The 26,512-nt window shown below is 41.0% G+C and overlaps 1 protein-coding gene across 3 annotated transcripts in view; it reads left to right on the top strand.

Annotated features, from left to right (window-relative positions):
• The window catches only part of SH3RF1 (SH3 domain containing ring finger 1), a 185,286-nt gene that overhangs the window by 145,672 nt on the left and 13,102 nt on the right, over window positions 1-26,512 (top strand). For 2 of the 3 annotated variants that reach the window (XR_748054.2, XM_010364012.2), the window contains exons 6-10: window positions 2,739-2,849; window positions 11,461-11,630; window positions 12,808-12,978; window positions 15,982-16,241; window positions 17,122-17,486. Coding sequence is in view for 2 of the 3 variants with exons in the window: in XM_010364012.2 (XP_010362314.1) it covers window positions 2,739-2,849; window positions 11,461-11,630; window positions 12,808-12,978; window positions 15,982-16,241; window positions 17,122-17,486 (1,077 nt within the window). In the remaining variant the exon portion in view is untranslated. Of the gene's footprint in view, window positions 1-2,738; window positions 2,850-11,460; window positions 11,631-12,807; window positions 12,979-15,981; window positions 16,242-17,121; window positions 17,487-18,342; window positions 18,519-26,512 lie in introns of those variants that run through there. The other variant, XM_030918796.1, reaches the window with a different exon arrangement.

Here is a 26,512-nt window from a genome sequence, read left to right as displayed (position 1 = left end):
CCTCCAGAGGAGTGATTCATAATGTTCAGTGTTTCTATGGCATCTTTGTATTCAGTGGCCTCAGGGAAAGCAAGAAGCCCCCACCCCAAACTCCTTTTTGCTTACCCCAACTCTTCCCTCCTTTACTTAGCCTTTCTTGTAGAGGAGACAACTAAGTTTTGCAGTTCCATGAGGAAAGGGTAAGCCCAGCAGAAACTCAGGTTGTCCCTCTGCAGGGCATTTATTCTAGACATGCTCACCCTTCACTGGTTTACTTCTACTTCTTGTCCTTCTGCGTTTAGTCATTCTTTGGTGACTTTGTCTCTTCCTTTACTGCAGTGCTAGGAAAGCCCTCTATTGAAGGGGTACTTGCAGGATTCTGCATGTCAATGCTTCCCCGAAGTGCCTGTGATGGCAGAGACCTTAGGTTACCTCTGGTGCAGCTGCTCACAGGGGTCTAGAGACATGAAGGGACTTAACCCAAAACCGTAAGGTCATTAACAGCTGATTATTCTGTCTCCCACTCTGGGCTTGTAGAGAAACGTCAATCAATAATGATATATTTCTCAGATATGTATAGGGTCAGGCCCAGGAAGCTGTATTTTAGTAAGTTTTTTTTCTGCCCCAAGGGGTTCCTTGATAATAATGTCTGTTACCAGTGGAGGGTGTCCATGTACTTGGCATTTGGAACAAAGAATTGGACAAAACACACAAAGCAAGGAAAGAATGAAGCAACAAAAGCAGAGATTTGTTAAAAATTAAAGTACACCTCAGTGTGGGAGTGGCCCGAGCAGCCGCTCAAGGGCCCTGGATACAGAATCTTCTCAGGCCCAAATACTCCCTAGAGGTTTCCCATTGGCCACTTGGTATTCACCACATGTAAATGAAGTGGTGGTCCACAATCAGTAGTTGGGAAAAGCAACCAATCAGAGGCTAAAGTGAAGTTAACAGAGTTGCACTTCTATCCAAATGGAGACTTGGCCTGCAATCAGTGGTCGAGGACAGCAACCAATCAGAGGCTGAAGTGAAGTTACAAGGTTACCCTCCTATGCAAATGGCTGATTGGTTACAAAAAGCAACCAGTCAGAGGTACTTTCAATTTCCCATCCACAGTTCAGAAAAGGTGGCAAAGTAGCCTTTGGTCCATTTGTTACTTAGGCATGGAAAGTTAGTGTTTTCTTTTCAGTTTAGTTCTGGGAAGTCAGTGTGAAGCAGCCTTAGGTTCCCTGCCGTCACACCCTATGCTCCTGCCTCATGTCCACTTCGAAGTGAGCTTCATTGTGTCTTAGAAGAAAGGTGACCTCTTATGTGTGGTGTCAATTTGCAAATGTCCTTGGAGTGTGTATATAGTTATTGGATACAATAGCAAAAGGTCATTCGGCTTTATCCTAGAAGGGAAAACCAGTGTGCTTCCCATTAGAAATAGGTTGGAGATAGACTTTGATTCACAGGAAAAATAGAAAATGAGAGTTTGGAGTTCAAGACCAGCCTGCTTAACCTAGTGAGACCCTGTCTATACAAAAAATAAGGAGAAGAAGAAAAGAAAGAAACTGAGGGTTTGGGGAGAAAGTCTTATTAGTGCCACCTCCTGGATCCACTTAGTTTCAAACTTTAGGTTCAATCAATATATAGACTAATAGATACAGATGAATTTTAAAAGGTTGCAGAGTCCATGAATAGCACAGATTTATTTGTGAAAATAAATTACATGCCGTGATACTGATTATCCCTGGCTTTGGCAGGGCTTACCCCCATGGGAAACTGAAAGTTTCCATTAGGTCCTTTGGGAACTAATCTCTGAGCTTTTGTTTGTCCTGATAATCTTTTTCTTAATGTATGGGAACTGGGAAAACTGTGTTTGGGATTACATTTTTATTATAAAACCTAGCATTTTGGGTGGGCTATTATTTCCTTAGGGAAGCAGGTACCAGCCAATCACATTGCTTCTATTCACACTGGAGGGAAAAAACACTCCCATTTGTGCGGGAACCCATCCCCCTACTTCTGTAGCTTCTAGTAACACCACTGCATTCTGCAGTTGGACCTGCTGTGCAACCTGAGTGAAATTGATCAAGTGACTTAACACAGGCAATTAAATGACCTAAATAACTCAATTTCTTTCTAGTAAATTAATCTTGGGTTGTATCATGGGTAAGACACCTTTGAAAACAACTAATTTGGCTTGACATTGTTCCTTTAAAGATTTTATAAGTAATTACCCACTCTGAGCATGTCTAGGCAGCTGCATTTTAATTATGCATCCTCACCAAAAGGTAGAAGTCATGAAAAGTGATCCTGAAAATAGCAAAATACCTGAAGAATTGCACGTAGATTTAACGTATTGATAGGTGAGTGTTCAGCCACTCCTCACTTTAACAGGATCTTCAGGGAAATTGTTAGGAGGCTGGCTGAGCATCAGGCTGACCATTGGAAGGCCAGTTTGATTCATGGTGGCATAAAAACTGAGGCAATGTGTTATCGTGAAAGCCAACGGCAGTTGAATTCTGTAGGTAAGACACTGTTGTGACCAGTATTTATCACATCACTCCCCAGCATCTAGTAAAATGCCTGGTTCAGATTAGGTAACTGGTAAATTTGGGTTGAGCAAACTAAAAGGGATTCTACCTTCCCCATATAACAGAAAGTACAGATTTTTTTTTTTTTTTTTAAACTGTGACTTGCCTTTCTAAGGTTTAGCCAGTATATTCTGTTGTATCAAACATAGTCTTCTTTTTAACAAACTTTTCTTTTCTCGGCAGGTTCATATAAGTACCACCGGGTTAATTGTGACCCCACCCCCAAGCAGCCCAGTGACAACTGGCCCCTCGTTTACTTTCCCATCAGATGTTCCCTACCAAGCTGCCCTTGGAGTGAGTATAGTTTCTCCCATTTTTGTTTCTCTTTTAGGTATTTAGTGATGTTAATCTGGCACACTCCACCTCCTAACACCTGCAGTGTATGTTCCTACTTGTTAGGTGAGGTGGGTCTCTATCTTTCATCTATTATCTCTGTTAATCTTAACAAAACATTAGAAAGTCCCTTGCCTGCATCCTGCAAAATTTTTAACAATGAGAATTAGTGGCCTGAAGCTGTTAGAAGAACCCAAAAATGCATTTAATTTTCATTAAAGTTCAACCTGATTTTCTAAAGCTTAACCTTTATTTCTTTTGAGTTTCTAGATCCTGCTTATTTCTTATAAAGACATGTTTATGGAAATACTAAGAAAACAGGTCCTGAAGGTGAATGGTTTACTTTGAGTCACATGACAGATCGATACCAAATCTCTACATTAAGGATTCATTCTTTAATTTCTTGTCTTGTATCCATATTGTCTGTAGCTGTGGCTACCTAAAGGTACCTGCAGTCTTGGAAGCCTCCCTTAGATTACGTTGATTTCCCTTCTGAAAACATAACCTCCTACAGATAGAGTCTAAACGGCTAATTGCTTAAAAACATCCAAATGGGAAAATAATAGGGAGAATTAGGGTAGCCAGGACATACAGATACAAAGAAGAAGGTTACTCTGGAAAGAAAATTAAAAGGAAAACAAGAGGCAAATGCAGCCTTCAGTAGTAGAGAAAGACTGTTGTTTAAGACCTTGTTTCCTGGGCCGGGCGCGGTGGCTCAAGCCTGTAATCCCAGCACTTTGGGAGGCCGAGACGGGCGGATCACGAGGTCAGGAGATCGAGACCATCCTGGCTAACATGGTGAAACCCCGTCTCTACTAAAAATACAAAAAATTAGCCGGGCGAGGTGGCGGGCGCCTGTAGTCCCAGCTACTCGGGAGGCTGAGGCAGAAGAATGGCGTGAACCCGGGAGGCAGAGCTTGCAGTGAGCTGAGATCCGGCCACTGCACTCCAGCCCGGGCGACAGAGCGAGACTCCGTCTCAAAAAAAAAAAAAAAAAAAAAGACCTTGTTTCCTAAAATTGTTAAGCAAGGAACTAACAGTCGTGAGACATCTCTCATCCAAGCCACAACTTTGGCTTATATTTTCTATTTGCTCCAGTGCTGAGTTGAATTACGATAGGAAAGGTCATTAAATTAGATTGCCCTAGTAGGTAGACCATTGCATCACCCTGCCTGCCCACAGTCATAAGTTGTGCTGTTTGCAGAAAACACCATCGGTGTATCCCGATGATGGGGGTACAGGCCTGCGGTGAAACAGCCAGGGTTTGAAGCCCAGCTCCGCCATTTATTTGTTACATGACTGTGGAAAAGGTGCTCTGCCTCTTTAAGCCTCAGTATCCCTAGCTGTAAAATAAGTATCTACTTCACAGAGTTAGATCATCGAAAGGGATGACCATTATCGATCTCCTTTTTGGCTTCTGTTGAGGGCTGTGGCAAGTTGGGCCTGGTTCACTTTGTTACAATTTTCTTTGCTGTCTGTACCAGGAATAAGGAGGCTTCTAAGCAGCTGGTTTGTTTTTAGGTTGTGGATTTTATACATGTTGTAAAGAAAGATTTTATTTCCCTCTGCTAGAGTGCTTAGAGCCAGATTTGTAGCCCCTCCAGCAAGGACTCCACAACATAATTAGTCAAAATGTTGGCTCCGGCTAGTTTTATTGTTCTCATTTTCCATTTGCCTTGTTTTTCCTATTTCTTATTTATTTTGTCTTGATACATCTATAAATAATTGAAAACTGATTTAGAAACAAGGTGGGCTATAAATAAATGTAGAGTTATTACCTAGCTTGACTTAGGCTCTTGAAAACTTTTTGGAGTTAAGCATGTTCTTGTATTTGAATGGAAGTTAATAATGTTGTAGCTAGAGGTTAAAGGTGTTTTTTGTTTGTTTCTTTATTTTTGTTTTTAATGTTTCCTGAACAATTATAACTTTCTTGATAGTACAACTGCTTGGCAAAGGAGAAGATGCCTGGATTCATCTGGGGAGAAGATGAATTTCAGTTAACTTTTAGTGAAATGTGGTTTCCCTGAGATTCTATTAGCCCTGGATATTTGACCAGAGCCAAGTTTCTTAACCATCATGACCTCTCATCTCCAGGGTAGACTCTCTCCTTTCCTTCCCACTCATGGCACATGTACACAATGAGTTGATGTTTTCATTTCCAGATGACTGCCTTGCATGGTAAAATTCTAACTTGATTTCTTGAGGGGGAAAAAAAAAGACTTACTTTTCAGATAATAGAAAATTTAGTTATAGGTTAAGCGTCTCAAATCTGAAATCCAAAATGCTCTAAAATCTGAAACATTTTGAGTGCAAACATGCAGCTCAAAGGAAGTGGTCATTGGAGCATTTTGGATTTCAGATTTTTGGATTTGGGATGCTTAACTGGTGAAGTAAATACTTTAAAATCTAAAAAAATTCAAAATCCAAATCACTTCTGGTCACAAGCATTTATATAAGGGATATTCAGCCTGGAGTGAGAAAAGACATAAGGCTGGCTGAATTTCAGCCCTTGTGGGCTGAAAATTATACAATGTAGTAAATGGCCAGTTGCTTTTAGCTGGAGACTCACTCTGGGGCAAATCAATCAGACAGGTCACAAGAGAGCATGGATGAACAAAAATTAATTTACATTCAACCATTTTATTTTAGAATTATATAAGAAAACCTGCAAGAGGAAGGTTAAGCAAGAGGAAGGTTGATTAAACAGTATGTCTACTGTGCCAATTTCATTTAATGAAAAACTAATTATAAACAAATCTGTCTGTCATCCCAGGAGATGTCTAGATCTCAGAGTCCCTGGAAGGTTGGCAGAAATGTTTTAGATTTAATATGTCAGGTTTAAGTGGAAAATCTCAGTAGCTTGTGCCCTCTCCATCTTATATTAATTGTGTCAAGCATTCTATTTAAAATTTGAAATGGTTCCGAAGACTGTGAGTACTATTACAGCAATGGCACACAGCTTTGTGGAAAAGAAGGCAGGCTTTTCTTGGTGTAGATTTATAGGTAATAAATGCCACAGTAGAATAACAAATGAAAATTATTTCTAATGCTTTTTTTTCATGAATTGAGATTTGTAAATCTTTTATGCAGAATAAAGTTATAAACATTGTCCCATACATTTCATATGTAACAGTTAAAATTTTAAATATCCAACATTATGAGCAATACTAGTATTACGTGTATCTGATTCAGACATCAAACTATTAATAGTAGTTATTTTTTAAAAATCTCTTTGTAGGGGAGGAGGTTGAAGATCTTAGTCTCGTGTCTTCTGCATAATGGCAGAAGGACTTTTTATTATTATTATTATTATTATTATTATACTTTAAGTTCTAGGGTACATGTGCATAACGTGCAGGTTTGTTACATATGTATACTTGTGCCATGTTGGTGTGCTGCACCCATCAACACGTCAGCACCCATCAACTCATCATTTACATCAGGTAAAACTCCCAGTGCAATCCCTCGCCCCTCCCCGCTGCCCATGATAGGCCCCGGAGTGTAATCTTCCCCTTCCCAAGTCCTAGTGATCTCATTGTTCAGTTCCCACCTATGAGTGAGAACATGCGGTGTTTGGTTTTCTGTTCTTGCGATAGATTGCTGAGAATGGTTTCCAGCTGCATCCATGTCCCTACAAAGGACACAAACTCATCCTTTTTTATGGCTGCATAGTATTCCATGGTGTATATGTGCCACATTTTCTTAATCCAGTCTGTCACTGATGGACATTTGGGTTGATTCCAAGTCTTTGCTATTGTGAATAGTGCCGCAATAAACATACGTGTGCATGTGTCTTTATAGCAGCATGATTTATTATAATCCTTTGGGTATATACCCAGTAATGGGATGGCTGGGTCATATGGTACTTCTAGTTCTAGATCCTTGAGGAATCGGCATACTGTTTTCCATAATAGTTGAACTAGTTTACAATCCCACCAACAGTGTAAAAGTGTTCCTATTTCTCCACATCCTCTCCAGCACCTGTTTTTTCCTGACTTTTTTTATGATTTCCATTCTAACTGGTGTGAGATGGTATCTCATTGTGGTTTTGATTTGCATTTCTCTGATGGCCAGTGATGATGAGCATTTTTTTCATGTGTCTGTTGGCTGTATGAATGTCTTCTTTTACAGAAGGACTTTTAAAACAAGTGATGAATAATCCCCAATCCTCTAGACCAGCCAAGAGGTGTTTAGCTGCAGGGTATTATAAGGTAGTCAGGTCGATAAAGGTAAATGCTACTCGTGGCCAATTTATAAACAGATTGCACTCCAGATTTTAAAATTTTAGTCTGGGTGTGAAGGCCCATGCCTATAATCCCAGCACTTTGGGAGCCTGAGGCAGGAGGATCACTTTAGGCCAGGAATTCGAGACCAGCATGGGCAACATAGAAAGACCCTGTCTCTACAAAACAAATTTTTTTTAAATTAACTGGGCATGGTGGTGCATGCCTGTAGGCCCAGCTACTTGGGAGGCTGAGGCAGGAGGATCGCTTGAGCGCAGGAGGTCGAGGCTGCAGTGAACCATGATTGTGCCACTGCATTCCAGCCAGGACTAGATGCTGTTCCTAAAAAAAAAAACAAAAATGAAAATAATAAAAATTAATAAACAATTTATACACGTACACATTTGTATGTGTGTATTTAAACAAAGTTGAATGATGTCAGATTCTCAGAATAGCCAATACGTAGCCATGGTGGAGGCTAAGCAGAACGCATTGGTGGTGGTGGATTCAGGGAATTGGAAGAAGTGGATGAGGCTGCCAAGCCTGGTAGTTTGAAAGTTAGAAGTAGAGCCTTTGGAATTGGCAGGAGCTCTAAAAATCAGGATGAAGAGTAGGATATGGTCAGAACTTTGATAGCAGCAACAGAAAAGGATTCTAGCATCTCAGGAACTGAGACCTCTTATTCCATATCATATTGTTCTAAGAAGGGGATAGAAGCACGTAATGTATTTTCATTCATGAAATGCTCATTGAGGATCTGTTATCTTCTAGCTGCAAAGCTAGGTGCCACCAATACAAAGACAGGTGAGACAGTCCCTGACTTCACAATCTCATTAATCATAACAGTAGCTTCTATTTATTGAGCTTCTGCTATGCTACAGGGCACTGGGAAAGACAGTTTACATAAACTATTTCTAATTATTAACTTCATGTCTCAGGTTGGTATAGTGAAGCATAGAGACTTTATGGAATTTACACAGTCACCTGACTGGTATAGATATCTCTCTTGTTTCTTGTAGATCAAATGTGAAACAATAAATTTTTAATTTATTCATATAGATGGTAGTGCTGCTGAACTTGGTAACACTGTTGACCAATTTCAACAGGCATCTTCACATGGTAGCTTGAACCATTCCCTCATCAACCAGTATTCATGCATCTGAGTTTAGTACACACAAGGACTATTTAAACATGTTGATATGTAGGGTTGAAGTGAGCTGAATAGAAATCAGATATTTAGAAAGAAATAATGATAGATTGGAGAATATTAATGATATTTGCCCAAGGGACCCAGAAAGGCTCAATCTATCTTGCCAGTCACTTTTCTACCCTGAGAGGTATGTGAGGGAGATGCACACATAAGGGACAATTAGAAAGGAAATGAACCCTTTATTTTCAGTTGAACTTGTGTCCAAAGCTCCAATGCAAAGCACTGTACTGGTAAGCTGGCCTATAGCCCTTGGCCCAGGCTTGAGACGTACTGGACCATTTCCCCACTCTTTAGCGAGATCCTAAGATCTAATCACTACCTAGGCGGGTTGCATGAAAGGGCAAGCAGAGGGGAGAGTGCCAGAAGGGAGAGGGTTCACACCCATATACTTGAACTTTTCACTCACAGTGTTACTAGCAATGTGGCCTGCCAGTGTTCTGAAATGCTGCCCACTCAGAGAGAAGACACTTCTTCTCTGGGTGCTCACTCTAGCAAAGGAAGGAAGGCGAGGACTGCCCCAAGAGGCTGAGCCAGCGTTGGAATCTATGTTTTTTTGACCCCAAAGGCCATGCTCCTTGAGTGATGTCTCTCCTTTCAAGATTACTGGGTCAGGAGAAAAGAACCCGGACATGGCAAAATTGACCATTTCCCATTAGCACACCATTCTTAAGTCCTAGTTTTAGTGAGCAGAATATTGGTAACAAAATGTGAATTTTGCATCATTTTCTAGAAGGTCCATAGCTGTTTTTTATACTTGGCCTCTGGTGCCTGGGCTGGCCTGGACTACGAAATAATAAGCAGGACTCCAGGTCACCTCCGGGTGAATGAAAGGCTACGTATGGTTTTACTCTGTGGAAATTTCAGGTCTTGCAGGACAGCAAACCGCCTGAAGCACAATACACAGTGGATTACCTTTTGAACTTCCACATCACCAGATTATTTTGGTTTAGGTTGTTTATAAAGCAACCCACAAAATTTCCTAGTCTGTCACAGCTCTGGAGTCACCAGAACCCTATCATTTTACCAACCCCACAGGGGCAAGCAACATCTAGGAATCTGATTTTAATCAGAGTTTCTTGATCTTCATCTGTGTGCCCACATACACACAAATTTACACATGCAAACATGCATGCACTGGGAAAAGATCTGCCCAATTTTATTAAACCATTTATGTTTCAACCACAGAAAGTGAGAGAGAACTCTTTTCTCTCAGGCAGAACCTTTGGGATCTTTCAGGATATCCTCTTTGATGCCATATCTTAATGTCTCTCACTCTTTGCAAAAGTAATGTGTGTGAAACATTTGCTTAGTGTATTTCATGACAAGAAGTGATTTTACATTTTATTACAAAATTTTATTTATATTACAAAAGATGACATGTTTTTATCAGGTGCATAGATGATTTTTGTCTTTTTCCTTTTAGGTCAAATTAGTACAGCCTCTGTTTTAATAAAGTTAAGCTATAATAGACTATTTTAATTTATGTTTGAGCACATGCTATTAGTTTTCTGCCTTTCCACAGCCACACTGTTTTGAGATTGAGCTTAGAAAGATTTAAATGGAAATCAGTGAAGTGGTAATTTTACAGTTTCTCCGTATATTACTCTATATACAGGGTAGACTGATTATCTCACCTGTCAAACTGCTGATGCATTATTATCCATGAACTGTCCGGGTCACATTTGCTGTGACCAGGATTATCTTCATCTCTGCTTTGTCACAGGATAAATGCTTGCCCTTCTCCTGGTTAAAGGTTTTGGAGGCTCTAAGCCTCGGTACATGCAAATTCCAGAGCTATAACAAATCTTAATGCCGCCATATTTTGAATTGAGAATGTGAGTCACATTTTCATGACGTTCCAACTTTTTAAACTAACCTCTGCCTTCTCCTGGTTTGCACTTTGTAAGTGGCTCTGCACCTCATTTGTTTCTGCATTAAATGTTTTGCAGCCACTTTAGCTGCAGTGTGGGAAAAATCTTTACTGAAAGTTGCTTTAGCAAAAAATTAAACATAATGTGTGGAATAGTTGCAACATATGTCTAGAAATTTGAAATTTCTTTCCACTCAGTTCATTATGTTTCTGGAACTATGTATGTGTATATGAACAGCCAGATGTATTATAGTGAATGGTGATGAAATTAAAATTTTTATTCCAAAAAACAGAAATAAGATGACTGCTATAAGCTATATTTAGAAATCATTGGATCTTTATTTTGTTAATATGCTGATGTATAGAAGCCATGTACACTTAACTAGGTAAATTCTTTAGTCTTCTTATTTATCCTTTGATTTAGTTTTTACATCTAGTGGTTCAAACGTTTGGAGAGGACGAGGTAGGGGTTCAGGCAGTCTTTTTGTGCCTGTTTTCCCAGGAGTTTCAGTATACAGACCCTAAAGAATTATCTGGGTTTATAGATCAGAAGGTAACAATTGCTCCATTGATTTTCAAAAGGCATGGAATCCTGTAGGCAGAACCCCATTAGGCTGTGCCCATAAAGGAACCAGCAGCTTTTCACTGGTGTACTTGTTGAAGGTTACCAGCCTTGATAGTACCAAATTTCAAAAGCTGGCAAAGTTAAGAAAAGAATAAGCAAAAGTAGCAACAATGGTCCAGTGACCGTGGCTTACTATTGTTTGGGCTTTTTGTAGACCAAGCATCAAAGGAAATTTTCTTCTGAAGGAATGATTTGAGATAGTGCAGCTGAATTGTGTGTTGTGTTTAAGTTTCAGATTACAGAAACAATCACAAATTAATTCCTAGCAAGCAGCGTGACATTATAGCTACCCCCCTCAAAAGGCATTTGGATCCTTGTCCAAGTTCATACTTTAAAATGCTATTAATCTTAAAATTACATGCAATTGTTTCATTTTGTTTTTCTTTCCGTCCTCCCAAGGGTGATTACTTACCTGCTTGCTGAAAAGGTTGCTATGGCTTTAAGATTTTAAAGGAGAACAAGAGATGAATTTGTAGAAGGAGGCTTTCATATCAGTAAGCCTAATGATTCTGCCCTGTGTGGATTCCATTGAAGTCTTGTTCTATGGATTTATGATTCTTTTTCTCTCCCACCTTCCATAGAAAGATGTAAATCAGTATTTTTTTCCCTTTTTTCCCTTTCTCGTTGTGTTTTTCCTATACCAGACTTTGAATCCTCCCCTTCCGCCACCCCCTCTCCTGGCTGCCACTGTCCTTGCCTCCACACCACCAGGCGCCGCCGCCGCCGCCGCTGCTGCTGCTGGAATGGGACCAAGGCCCATGGCAGGATCCACTGACCAGATTGCACACTTACGGCCTCAGACTCGCCCCAGTGTGTAAGTGAGGGTGTCATCTATTACTGCTTATGTGTTCATTTAAAACTAAGTCCAAACCTGAGAGGTCAAGAAGCACCTTTCTGACAATGAGCTGATGACAGCGTTATGGCTCACCAAGCGGTCTGTGTCCTGCAAACTTCTACCTGGTCATGCATATGACTAGGGAACTGCTGAAAGAAAATGAGTCTGATACATGAGCTTGCCAGGTACCTGTCCCACTAGTGAAGAAGGCCTTTCATAGTTTAGGGAAACACACTGTTTGCTTCTTTATAATAGTATATGTGTATGAAACTGCCTCTTTTGTACAACTCCTGTTTGAACTTTTTATCTTTATTTTCGTTTCTTGCATAAGAATACCAATAACAGAAAGGTATTCTGCACAAATCATATCTAGGTCTAGTTGGAGTATGAATGTAAAAAGTTTAAGGCCTCAGCAATGAGTATCCAGAAAAGTTTATCCTGTTGAGAGTTTATTTATGGCAGAATACAGCCAGGTCTTTGTGGATCCTGCATTGTGTAATTTTATACACCAACAGTTTAGAGCACTGGTAAGAACTATAGGTTAATGTTGCCTGCATGGTTACCATGTGTTGGTGGGCACAGTCACCTTGCATCTTGGGGTTGTCTTATACGTTTTCTGATCTAGACTTTGTTTTCCCTTGATTTTTCAAATTTAGTCTTTTTCCCTAGAACTGAGCATACAAAAGCAGGTATACCTCAAGCCTCTAGGTTCAGCTTGTGTGTAGAAGCCAGCATGTTGTGCTTCCCAGTGGGGTTTCATACCGTATGTTCCCATTTGGGGCTACTTCTCAAGCCTAACAAGTGCCATTTGAAGAGCACAGTTTCCCCTGTGGGTGCATAATCTCTGGTAGCAAGTTAGGCACTCTTGGAAACTGCATTAATTCTTTCACACTATGCAAATACCATTTGGCAGGATAGTCACTTCCACACTGGGAGGAACAGGTTCTTAATCAGAAAGGCCTCTGCCTGCTTTTAAAATGTAGACAGCAAAACGTTTTTCAATGGAGAATTGTCAATGCTACTTACAGATTAAAGGATTATACTTTCAGTTTACATTTGTACAAAATGTTCAACACTTTGTACCAAGGAAGAGTTTTGGGCATCTTGGGATTTGTCTGTTATTCAGCCTGAAATCAAATATTATTTTCTATTCTAGGTATGTTGCTATATATCCATACACTCCTCGGAAAGAGGATGAACTAGAGCTGAGAAAAGGGGAGATGTTTTTAGTGTTTGAGCGCTGCCAGGATGGCTGGTTCAAAGGGACATCCATGCATACCAGCAAGATAGGGGTTTTCCCTGGCAATTATGTGGCACCAGTCACAAGGTATGGTTTTGAATAAATTGTTTACTATGTTCTAAACAGAGAAGCTTTGTTCTTTTCCATGATTTTCAGCCTATCCAGATTCCTTTCACATTATAATTGCCTGTTACATAGCCAAAGTTTTAAAAATCCATGTCTACATCTGCTAAAATCCCTTCTAACTCTAAAATTTTTAGCTTACTTTTCACATGCATATATGTGAAATTACAGGTTTCTACCAGTAAATGTACTGGGTTTTAAGTTATTTGCTTTAATGTGAAAAGGTTCAACAGCACCATTTTCAGTATTTTTCTACTAGAAAAGGCGTAGTGTTGATACAAAGAAAAGCTATAGTGTTAATACTTAGGTGTTTATATAATGCGTACTGTATGCCAGGCAGGCAGCTTTATAAACGCGTTACGCTGATTAACCTTAATTCTTCGCTGCTGTTACATTGAGGCACAGAGATAACATACAGCTTGTCTGAGATCACATAGTGAAGAAGTGCTCAAACCTGAACCCTGGTGCTCTAGATTTCTATCTATTTCATTACCTTGGTAATTACCTCTGAATTCTGACAATGAATTCTATCATATAGTCAGAAGTATAGCATAGACCCTTCTCAACTGAGGGCAGTTTTGCTCCTCAGGGAACATTTGACAATATCCAGAAATATTTTTGATTGTCATAACTGGAGGTTGGGGGTGCTTACTGGCTTTAGTGGATAGAGGCTAAGAGTGAAACGTACTATACATAGGACAGCCTCCCACAAAAAATAATCATAATCTGGCCTAAAATGTCACTGAGGTTGAGAAACCCTGTTATAGAGTGACAGAAGCTTTAGAGATACAAAAATTTATACATTTTATGTAAAGATAGTTCAACTTTTGGTCACTGAGGGAAAAAGCCTTGGAAATAGAATTAAATGACCTGTAATGAAATCAACACCGGGGGACTAGTTTTTGACCACCGGATGTTTAATATACAGTCCAGGTTTAACTGCATTAAATCATTCCTCAAACCCCCTGATTTTAAACAAACAGCTTAATGAACTGACATGTTTGTCAGCTGTTGGCCTTGATTTATAGGTTGGCCAGCAGCCTAATCAAATGAAAATCACTATTGTTGCAGATGGTGACAGAATGTTAACTTTAATTTGACTTGCAAATTTTTAATCAATATAAACATTGTTTTCTGTGTATGTTAAAATCTACATTCAGAATCCATCCCATCCAGAAAATGGCAGATAGAACCTCCCTGGTGCAAAATAATGATAATAATAGATAAGAGAAATGCGGCAAAGAACAAAAAAAAAAGTTAATGAAGGAAAACATTTTTATAAAATACTTTTTATCAAAAATTTTTGTCAAAAACCAGTTATTAGAAGTCTCTCTGCTTGTATAGCCGGGTGCAGTGGCTCACACCTATAATCCCAGCACTTCTGGAGGCCAAGGTAGGCGGATCATTGAGGTAAGGAGTTGATCACTTGAGGCCTGACCAACAAGGTGAAACCCCATCTCTACTGAAAAAAAAAAAAATACAAATATTAGCGGGGAATGGTGGCATGTGCCTATAGACCCAGCTACTTTGGAGGTTGAGACAGAAGAATCACTTGAACCTGGGAGGCAGAAGCTGCAGTGAACCGAGATCACGCCACTCAGTCCAGCCTGGGCGGCAGAGCAAGACTCCATCCGAAGGGAAAAAAAAAAGTCTCTCTGCTTGTTTAACTCTAGAGGAATATGTGCTTACAGTAAATTCTGTCATTCATGGTAAATAATAAGGATGTTCAAGTTAAGGAAGTGTTTTCTTAGTAGAAAGTTACTATATACAGAATTGTTATCATTTAAATGAATTTGGAATATGAAAAAAATACATTACACAAAACTACACTGAGCTTAATTACATTCAGTGAGTAAATAGATGTTTAAAGTTGGCTATAACCCTGTCCATGTGCAAATACAGGATGAATACAGAAGAGTTATGTCGCACTGGCCCTGCCTTCAATGAACTTACCAAGTCAGCAGTATTTGATAAAGAATTTATTAAAAAATAAATACACCAGCTGGGTACATTTGGCTCACACCTGTAATCCCAGCACTTTGGGAGGGTGAGGTGGGCAGATCACCTGAGGTCTGGAATTCGAAACCAGTCTGGTCAACATAGTGAAACCCCACCTCTACTAAAAATAGAAGAATGCGGCAGGGCATGGTGGCGCATGCCTGTACTCCTAGCTACTTGGGAGGCTTAGACAGGAGAATCACTTGAACCTGGGAGACAGAGGGGTAAACCGAGATCATGCCACTCCACTTCAGCCTGGGCAACAGAGTGAGACTCTGTCTCAAAAAATAGTAATAATAATAACATACCACATTTTGTAATCAAGGACCAAAGCATAAACAATTGTGGAGTTTAGAAACAGGATGAAAGAAGAAATCCACGTGAAACAATAGAATCATAAGATCTTAAACCTGAATCTGAGGCAAGGCTTCTTGAACTGACAGCGTTCGTGCTGGGTCTTGAAACATAAATGAGATTACGATATGTCAAGAGAAGACGGAGAGGACATTCCACTAGTGTGTGTATATGTGTGCATGCATGTACACGGGCGCATGTGTGATGTGGAGCTGGAGGCAAGTAGGAAGCCAGGAGACAGGAGCAAAGATGTGGAAATGGGGATATTGTCAGGGAATGATCCTAGCTTGTTCTGTAGATGAAGTGGGAGAATCCAGGGCCTTGAAAGTCAGCGGAGATATCTGGTCTTGTTATGGAAAGCTGAACGCAGTAACTGTATATTCTTGAGCAGAGTATGACGTGTGGTTTCTGGTGATTCAGAATATATTTCAAGACCTTTCTGTGTCTCAGAGCCATCGTTACTTTGAATTTTCTATTCTTAAACTTTATAAAAATAATTCATTTTTTAAAAATGTTCTGTGTTTAAAGCTCTGAGTCATTTTTCTTGCGTTTAATTGTTCTTTCTCTCATTTTGCTGATGGATCGGACTTTCCATCTATGTTTCTGTCTTGGCAGGGCGGTGACAAATGCTTCCCAAGCTAAAGTCCCTATGTCTACGGCTGGCCAGACAAGTCGGGGGGTGACCATGGTCAGTCCTTCCACCGCAGGAGGGCCTGCCCAGAAGCTCCAGGGAAATGGTGTGGCTGGGAGTCCCAGTGTTGTCCCCACGGCTGTGGTATCGGCAGCTCACATCCAGACAAGTCCTCAGGCCAAGGTCTTGTTGCACATGACTGGGCAAATGACAGTCAACCAGGCCCGCAATGCTGTGAGGACAGGTAAGGAGGAACCCAGGACAGAACATACCAGGATAAAGGGCTTACCTGCCTAATAGTAGATCTTTTATGACAGATGTTGAGAAATGTAGATGTAATTAAAACAATGAACAACATTAGGCACAGTCTGCTTAGTGGAACCTTGTATCTATTTATTTGGGCTAAACGTGTCCTGCATATTACTTCAAGTCTGATGGGTAGATCTAAAGTCTGAAAGAAATTAGGCTGATCCTAACAATGTCAATAGTACTTGAAATTTTGACTTCTATAGTTGAGATCTTATGATCTCAAATCTCACTACTGCCATTCATGTGACATTGTGTGATACTCTACTAATGGGTGTGCTGATTATTTCTGATTAACTTAAACACAAGTCTACTTTGGACCCTATGGGATCTTAAACAGCTTTCGTAGTTCTGTAGCACTGAAAACCTTCCCAAGAGTCTCGGGTAACTAATGGGATGAGGGGTAAACTAAGGGTTTGTGAGCTCTATCAGAAAAACATAAAGAAGGAAAATGATTAATAAGAAAAGGGAATGAATAATAGGAAAAGGACTAGAGGGAGACATGGCTTGACACTGTAGAATGCCTTCAAAAACTGGCTCAGTGTGTCTAACACTGTGGAGGGGCTGTGTCCTAAGTAAAAGAACTGATCTTCCAGGCACTCAATAGACTCAAGGACTGACCTGGAAGGACAATAGATAGTGTCTAGGAATCCAGCTAAGATTAAGTGCTTTTCGGCTACCGTCCATCCCATCTTTATTGTAATAAATACAGTAGCAGCCTTTCATCATGGTCTGATGCAGTGAAATGACTCATGTTTTGGTGAGCAGCATCTATTAGATAGTTGAATTTTTCTGTGTTCCCTCTTCCCATCTACTAGTTGCAGCGCACAGCCAGGAGCGCCCCACAGCAGCAGTGACACCCATCCAGGTACAGAATGCCACCGGCCTCGGCCCTGCATCTGTGGGCCTGCCCCATCACTCGCTGGCCTCCTCACAACCTGCGCCTCCGATGCCAAGCTCAGCCACGCACACTGCTGCCATCAGTATCAGTCGAGCCAGTGCCCCTCTGGCCTGTGCAGCAGCTGCTCCACTGACCTCCCAAAGCATCATCACCAGTGCTTCTCTGGAGGCTGAGCCCAGTGGCCGGATAGTGACTGTTCTCCCTGGACTCCCAACATCTCCTGACAGTGCTTCATCAGCTTGTGGGAACAGTTCAACAACCAAACCAGACAAGGATAGCAAAGTGAGACCTTACTTACTTACTGTTTCTCCGCTTTATTTACTTCCCAGTTTTTCTTCTTATGTTGTGTCTGTCATTTTTAGCTAATGAGAAGAGTCATTGTTCAACAAACCCTCAGGTGCTCCCCACATATGAGTCACTATGCCAGGTGCTAGGAGTAGAGTGGGGAAGAAATGCAGGCACCACCCCATCCTCTTATCTGGAGCTCATGTTTCTCTGTGTTTAAACACCCACTAGTTGCCACGCCCCGTGCTGCATGTTAGAAGGACCACAGTGAATGACACTTAGTCACTCCTCCATGTGCAGCTTACAGTCTTGTGGAGGAATTTCCTTTTCCCTTTAGTTACTCATTCTTTCATCATTTTGCTATCCTCAAGTCTTCCTGCTCAGTGAGTCTTGCTTGGTAAGAGTTCTGGTAAAAATGTATGTACGTGAGGGGGATGAAACTGTTCATCAAAAGTGTTATTTATGGATTTATTTTATCTATAGCAGTGGTCCCAACATTCTGGGCACCATGGACCAGTTTTGTTGAAGACTGTTTTTCCATGGACCCAGGGGTGGTGGCGGGGAAATGGTTTCAGAGTGATGCAAGCTCATTACATTAAGTGTGTACTTTATTTCTATTATTATTATACTGTACTATATAATGAAATACAACTCACCATAATGTAGAATTAGTGGGAGCCCTGAATTTGTTTTCTTGCAACTACGTGGTCCCACCTGGGCGTGATGGTAGATGGTGACAGATCGTCAGGCATTAGATTCTCATAAGGAGTGCGCAGGCTACATCCCTCGCATGTGCAGTTCACAATAGGGTTCATGCTCCTGTGAGAATCTAATGCCCCTGCTGATCTGACAGGAGGCGGAGCTCAAGCAGTAATGCGAGTGATGGGGAGCAGCGTAAATACAGATGAAGCCTCACTTGCTCACCTGCTGCTCACCCCCTGCTGTGCAGCCTGGTTCCTAACAGGCCACAGGCTAGTGCTGGTCCATGGCCCAGTACATCTGACCTTAAGCAGCATGGTTCCTTGAGAGGTAAGACTTGAAATATAAGGAAACATTATTTTCTAAATCCATAGTTGTTTTTTTTTTTTAATGTCTCTTTTGGGGCTGAATTTTAAAGAAAATATAGATGAAAAGTTATATTGGAAAGAATAACCTACGGTTGGGTTTAGAGACAGGTGATTGGAGATAAGAGAAATTGAGAGTGGTTAAATGTAAAAAGAAAAAGAAGAGATGGTAACAGATCTGGATAATTTTATTGTCATCATTACTTTTTCCTCAATATTTTACACATTTCCCCTGAAGCTCTATACTAGTTCTGGGAAGTTTGAGGGAGGGTGATCATAGACTTTTGGCCACCTGGTTAAGTGGTAATGTATGTCATTCTATTTAAATGGTTAAGGGAGCCTGTAAATAGCAGTTTATAAGGAAATAAACTTTATGGCCTACTAAAAAGTTAATATTTAATTGTTGGGTTAACATGAGAGTTTTTGAAAAAGATTGGTATCTGTTCAGTGTTTATAATTAACTACATTAAACTTGCACTCAAGCCAATATGTTCAACTTTGTTAATATACTTATAAATAATTATTTTTACGGTTTAGATTTTAAGGCTTGGGAACAATGTGTCTCAGAGCCCTTGCCACTGATAAGAACAGGGACTCTTCAGCTGGGCCCTTCCAATGTAGAATTCACTTAATCTCTGAGGCTTTAAAGATCCTTGTGATAGACAGACTAGTTACTCCCCAAGGATGTCCACCTCCTGATCCCTGGAACCTTTAAAGATGTTTCATTACATGGCCACAAGGACCTTGCAGGTGTTATTAAATTAAGAGCCCTTTGACAAGGGGGGTTATCCTGAATTATCCAGGTGGGCCCAATGTAAACACAAGGATGTTCTTAAAAGGGAGGCAGGAAGCTCGGGGCCAGAGAAGGAGACGTGATGGTGAAGCAGAGGTAGGAATGATAGGATAATGAGGCCACAGGCCAAGGAATACAGGAAGCCTCTAGAATCTGGAAAAAACAAAGGAACAGATTCTTCCCCAGCAGCTTCCAAAAGGAACCAGCTCTGCCAACACCTTGATTTTAGGACCAGATTTTTACCACAAAGTTTGAGTTAACCTGTTACAGCACCATCTAGTACAGGTCCATACTGGTCATCCTGTGGAGCACCCTTCCCTGACAAATGGCCATGGCTTCTGCCTGGGTGCGTGCCCTATTGACCAAGCAGTGCTCTAGCCCAAGACTGCCCTGTGCCATCTTCAGTCAGCTGTAACTCAACTCAACCTTCCAACCATTGTTCTTTATTTTGAGGGCCCACATAGAAAATGCAGATCTCCTTTCTACATGGTGCCCTGAGGTATTTGCAGGTTTGTCCCCTTGTGTCTTTTCTCTAATGCTATACTCTTGAAGTTTTCTTTACCTATTCCTCATATCACAGATTTCAAGTTTTCCCTTATGAACTCTCCTACCTCATTTAATGTTCCAAATCCACTAAAGAGACTTCTGGTTGATGTAAATTTAGGAATTCCATGATTCTTGTCACTTAATCATGAATCTTCATGACTAGAGTGTCTTTATACACATTTCTCCATCATATCTACAAGGATGTCCTGGGAGAAGTCGCCAGATGCCACATTGAGATTCACCTGCGTTTTACATCATCCTCCCATCCACAGAGTTCTCCCCATTGCCCCATCATTTCTGCAGTGACTTATTGTTAGCGGGTATCTCCTGGAAGAGTTTTATATCCCTTTCTAAATGTTCATAAATCTTTTGTTTAATACTGTTTTAGAATTTCCCAGATGGTCTGCAAAGTGCTTTGTTGTCATGTGTTTGAAAATTGGGGCCCGGCGTGGTGGCTCACACCTGTAATCCCTGCACTTTGGGAAGCCAATGCTGGTGGATCACCTGAGGTCAGGAGTTTGAGACAAGCCTGGCCAACATAGTGAAACCCTGTCTCTACTAAAAATACAAAAATTAGCTGGGCATGGTGGCACATGCCTGTAATCCCAGCTACTCAGGAGGCTGAGGCTGGAGAATCGCTTGAACCAGGGAGTCAGAGGTTGCAGTGAGTCAAGATCACACCACTGCACTCCAGCCTGGGTGACAGAGTGAGACTCTGTCTCAGGGAAAAAAAAAAAAAGAAAATTGGGACTTGCACGTGCCCTTTCTTGCCTGTTCAGTTGACCCTCATTCCAGATTCACCAGATTATCAAAGGTTATTGGTTGCATTTCTGCTGCTATTTTTTTCTGAGTGAATTCAGCCTGTTAAGAGTAGTCATTTGATCTCTAAATCCCAACTCTTCACTCATTTCCCTCTCGTCAAAGTTTGTTCTTCCCTTCCAGTCTAAAGATTATCCTTCCCTTTCTTCTTGCCATCCAAGAACCACCATCCTCCACAGCAGGCCTGTGTCTTTCTTGTTCTTCTTGTTTCAAACATAACTTTAAAAGAGCTCTTAAAAAAATTTTTTTTGTCTTTAGCATTTTTGCAAGTTTAAGCTCATTCTGATCTTTAAGCCTTCTTGAATTGCTATGGGCCACGTTATGTTCTTTGTTATGGGCTCTTCTCTTGATCTTTTTGTACGTGCCCTTTAAAAATTTGAGCCATTAGGCTGCTCCCTGGGAGATCACATCAGTACCTTTAGATGCCTCTATGTTTTCATCTGCAGGGATGATTTGCAATTGTATGGTTAGAATTTCATTTTTGAGAGCCTTCCTATTCCTCTTGAAGCATCTTCCCTTTTGAGTTTCGGGTCATGCATATATTTTCTTTGAACATTTAAAAATCAGTTCTTTTAAACTATAAAGTTCAAACCTGACTATCACCAGCCTCTTTTTCCATGCTTTATTCCAAGTTCTCGATATTTCTGCTTCATCAGCAGAACATCTCCACCCCTCTCTGGTTTCTGCCCTCCCTCTAGTTGATCAGAATTAGATCCAAAGTTGCAGTTTGCTCAACTTTCTGTGAGATTAAACTGTTAGCAAGGAAAAACTGTATTAGAGATCCTAGTTTTAGTTGAGACTTACAGCAGATATCTAGGTATTTGATAACGTCCTCATTATTTCTGTCTTTCCTCATCATACTGTGAGCATCATCATCCATTTACTTAAACCTATCAGCAATGCATGGTGCATCTCCCACATGATAGTGTGCCTACTGCCCCTCCTGTTCTCTGTACCCAGCTGCTCTGCAGTGGGCTACTGCTGCTGTTCCACAGAGAAATATAATTTTATAATGTGCAGATGGGACTGTCGCAGCTTCTCTTCTAACCGGCTACTCTTTCGAATAGTATTTTATTTGGAAGTCCTGTTGCGCAAAGTCTCAGGGATCTCTAGACGCTGCGTTTTTGTCCTTGTGTTAAAATCTCTAGCTAACTTTGGTGTCTGCACTCTGTGGTTTGATAAACAGGCATCTGAAACTCTGTTTCATCTCAGTTCTTTCTTGTTTGAAATCCTAGACCTTTTCTACCATTGTTACTCTTCCTTCTATGAGATCCCTAATATTTTCCACTGTCATCAGTATAACAACTTTATCTGGACATATTTCTTACTTCATATTCAGTTCAAAGCCTCCATTATTTGATCAACTAATCTCCAGGAAAATGTGTTTCCAAATCTTTAAGAGATACTTATGTATATGTATATATGTTTTATTGGGTTTTGTTGTTATAAAAAGATTAAGGCTGGGCACCGTGTCTCACACCTATAATCCCAAAAGTTTGGGAGACCAAGGTGGGCAGATCACTTGAGTCCTGAAGTACAAGATCACCCTCAGCAATTTAGCAAAACCCTATCTCTACAAAAAAAAAAAAAAAAAAAAAAAAAAAAAAAAAAAATTATTTTTAATTAGCTGGGCATGGTAGTATGTGCCTGTAGTCCTAGCTACTTGGGAGGCTGAGGTGGGAGGATGGCTTCAGCCCAGGAGGTCAAGGCTGCAGTGAGCTACGTTAATGCCACTGCCCTCCAGCCTGGGTGACAGAACTAGATCTCCCAGGCTGGAGTGCCGTGGTGTGATCTCGACTCATTGCAACCTCTGCCTCCCGGGTTCAAGTAATTTTACCACCTCAGCCTCCCAAGTAGGTGGGACAACAGGCATGCACCTCCACTCACAGCTAACGTGTGTGTTTTTAGTAGAGACAAGGCTTCACCACGTTGGTGGTCTTGAACTCCTGGCCTCAAGCGATCCCCCTGCCTTGCCCTCCCAAAGTGTTGGGATTACAGGCATGAGCCACTGCGCCTGGCCTGAAAAAAATCTTTTTGATTAGTACAGTTGTGTAATTGTTCTTAAGTTCTCTAAGTTCTAACCTTACTTTAGAAAAAGAGGAGGAACCACCTCTGATGCCAGTGTCTACCCCAAGTGCTTCCATTTTCTACCCGTGACTTCAAAATCTCCAGCGGTGCTTTGTAAGTCTCAGCTGACATTGACATTGATTCCATATGAGTCAGCAGGAGTGGGTGTTGGTCAACATGCACTCTGCCATATCCTAGATCCACTCCTAAAAGCCACCTTTCCTACAGGTGGGCCACACAAGGTCAACATTTAGTGTCTCAAATCCCCCACCCCCAAATTCCCAATGGTTCTCCCTTAAGGAGCCAACCACAGATGTTCTTCAGTGTTTTAGGACCTTTCCTATTGTTCTTTTCATTTATTTATTTGTTTATTTTAAGAGATAGGGTCTTACCATGTTGCCCAAGCTAGTCTTGAACTCCTGGATTCAAGCAGTCCTTCCACCTCAGCCTCCCAAGTAGCTGGGACTACAGGTTCACACCACTGCACCTGGCTTATTATTATTGATTTTCTTACGCAGAGGTCCTATCTGGTTTTTAAATATTCATTTTATTTTCTGAACATTTTTCTTGAAGTCTCTACTGATCATTTTCTTTCTTTCTTCCTTTATTATTAATTTTTTAAACGAGGTCTCATTCTGTCACCCAGGCTGGAGTGCAGTGGCGCAATCATACCTCACTGCAGCCCGAACTCCCGGTCTTAAGCGACCCTCCTAGCTGGGACTAAAGGCATGAGCCACCATACCTAGGTAATTTTATTTTGGTAGAGATGGGGTCTTGCTGTGTTGCCCAGGTGGCTCTCAAACTCCTGGGCTCAAGCAATACTCCTGCCTGGGCCTCCCAAAATGCTGGGATTACAGGTGTAAGCCACTGTGCCCAGCCTCTAGTGATCATTTTCTTTGTTCAAATGATTTTTCTTCCTCCTCCAAGGTGGTTTTTTTTTTTTTTTTTTTTTTTGCATTGTTTTGTTTTGCTACACGGTATCCCTCTATCACCCAGGCTGGAGTGCAGTGGCGTGTCACAGCTCACTGCAACTTCCACCTCCAGGCTCGAGCAACCCTCCCTCCCACCTCAGGCTCCTGAGTAGGTGGGACCACAGGCATGCACCACCACACCTGGCTAACTTTTTCATTTGTATTTTTGTAGAGGCAGGGTTTCCCTATGTTGCCCAGGCTGATCTTGAACTCCTGGACTCAAGTGATCCTCCTGCTTCAGCCTCCCAAAGTGCTAGAATTACAGGTGTGAGCCACTGTGCCCAGCCTGAATGTAGTCTTTATTAATTCATTTAGTTTTCATTTCTGCTGTTGGTTTTTGAAAAAATAATGGTGCTTAGCATCGTAGATGCTAAGTGTCTGAGTTTGCAAAATGATCTCTCTCAAGTGGAACATTATTCTGCTAAGAGAAAAAATCGGAATATGCCATTGAAAGCATGGTTCCTTGGAACTAGGACAGCATCTTTTCTGTATTACCACCCCCACCCCTTACCCCTTGTGCCATGCCGTGATTTCTAATCCTCTGCCTTCTGCTCTGTGGGTAGTCAGCATCAGTTGATGATGATAAGACATTCCTTAGAAGTCATTAAAGCAAGCTGTATTTAATGCGTTTAATCATTTTAGATGAATTAAGTCATCTTTCTTCTTAATCACTTTAGAGATTGTTCCCTGAGTGCCACTGAGTTATCTGATATTTTACTGAGTGCTCAGAACTGAGCTTTTAAGAAATGGCTTTAGCTATGGCTTGCTGAGATTGTAATTTATCAATGGACTTGATGTTCTCCCTGGACCTTTGGGGGTCCGTGGACTAGCGTGTGCTTTCTTACATCATGGCAAAAATAGCTGGAAGTCACAGCTGACTGCTACCTTAGCAGTGGAAGCTACTGGACGTTATTCTTTTGCACGTCATACCTTGGACTTCCAGACCTCAGGCTCTCTACAACAAGTACGGAGCAGCATTGACAGGTGCTTAGTCAGACCACTTCATTGACCATAGGCTTTATTGAAAGGCTCATTGAAAGGCTTTATTGCCTCTGGATCTGGGGAATCCAACATATCCTTTATTTCCTTAGGCCTGGCGCTAGCTATATTTTTCCTTCCTTTCACTGGTCTCATCCTCTTCCAATATTTTCTCAGCCTCTAAGCTTTAGTGGGTGTAGGGCCCTGCACTCGGCACTGGGTGAGATAGAGAGGTATATACAGCACTGTCACTGCACTTATGCAGGCAGTCCAAGTTTGTGAGGACATTCATTAGAATGCACATAGTAGCCCCACAGAAAATGTGGCAGTGAATGAGTGAAGCGAAAGCGCGTAAGATCAGCTGAGGACAGGCTATAAAGAGAAATGCAAAAGGATCATCCTCTACCCGGGAGAGTTGCAGGGTGGTGGGGATCAGCTGGCTCTGCTCATCTGTAGCCCAGGTCAAGCAAGTACAGAAATGACTTTAGCACCCACTCCCACCCTCTTTTCCCATTTCTAGCCCACGGGCTCACATGTCCTTGAGCAGCTTTAGGTAACTGGGGACTGTGGTGCACTGTCCCTGGGATTGTTCCTCATAGTCTGATAAATTATTGCTTTTGTCTCCTTTTTTCTGCCATACTGTCTGTAATGGAACAATGTTGTTAGGGATTTAGATTCATTTTCCCAAGGAGTTTTTACTGAGTCTAAGCTATTATTCCCAAGAAAAATTCCTCAGCAGGTCCCTTATAATTTCTATTTCCCTGTTAGTGGGCCTTAATAATTCCAATTTGCCTATAGGGCTTTCTAAAGAAATAGTTATCTATGAAGTGTTTCATTTTCAAGCAGTGCTTCCATTCAGAGGACTTAGTGATATAGTTGACATTTTAGTAAAACAATTTTAAAGGATCATGTTAAGCTTGGTCATCAGAAAGAACATTCATGCTTAAGGTTTCAGAATGAAGGAGCACTCTCTTGACATCTGATTTTCCTCGCAGACCTAAGATAAAAAGTGTCAAAAGAGACAAAAATTCAAGAGATGGCTTCTGTGGAATTGTGATGGTTGAAAAAACAAACAAAAAAATGCTTCTTTGTATATTTGCTTGCGAAAGGAGAAATCAACTTGTTTCTAAGTATACCGAAGCTTTCCTTAAAATGGATGTCTTATCAAGGAGGTACTTGCAAGGGAGATGTGGTTTGACTTCTGTTTTATTGGCTTGTTACATTTAATCGAGGTGGCGACATGTGCAAAGTAGTTTAGCCCTTAATTCTGATCACTGCCTATAAGCGATAAGGCTCATGTCCATGCCTGTGGAATAAAGTGCTGTCATGTTTACATTTAATTCTGCATGCAGTCAGCTGTCTTACAGCAATTAGAGATAGGATAGGCAGAAGTTCAGGAAATTAAATCCATAATCTGAAATTTCCGTTTTATCCTAAAATATCTACTAACGCTTTTACCAAACCTGGGATGTGAATTGGTGAGTTTTATTGTCTTATATCTTTTTTGTCGGTTTGTCCTACTTCAACAGAATGTCCAAAACCAAACAAAAAAAATATATAGCAGAAAGGGAGAAGGAGGAGAAGTAAAAGGTCAGGTTAGCACCACACAAAAATTGGTGGCCAGATTATGAATAACCAATTATCAACAGAAATAATGTGAAAAGATCAAACCAAACATTGAAACCATAAGGCCCCATACACCTACTATGTACCCACAAAAATTAAAATGAAAAATTAAAAAGTAATAATCAACTATAGGGCCATTTTGATTACACCAGCAATAGT

This window comes from Rhinopithecus roxellana, chromosome 2 (assembly GCF_007565055.1).
Source record: "Rhinopithecus roxellana isolate Shanxi Qingling chromosome 2, ASM756505v1, whole genome shotgun sequence".
Classification (NCBI taxonomy): Eukaryota; Metazoa; Chordata; class Mammalia; order Primates; family Cercopithecidae; genus Rhinopithecus; species Rhinopithecus roxellana.
This window is presented reverse-complemented; position numbering and strand designations above follow the sequence as displayed.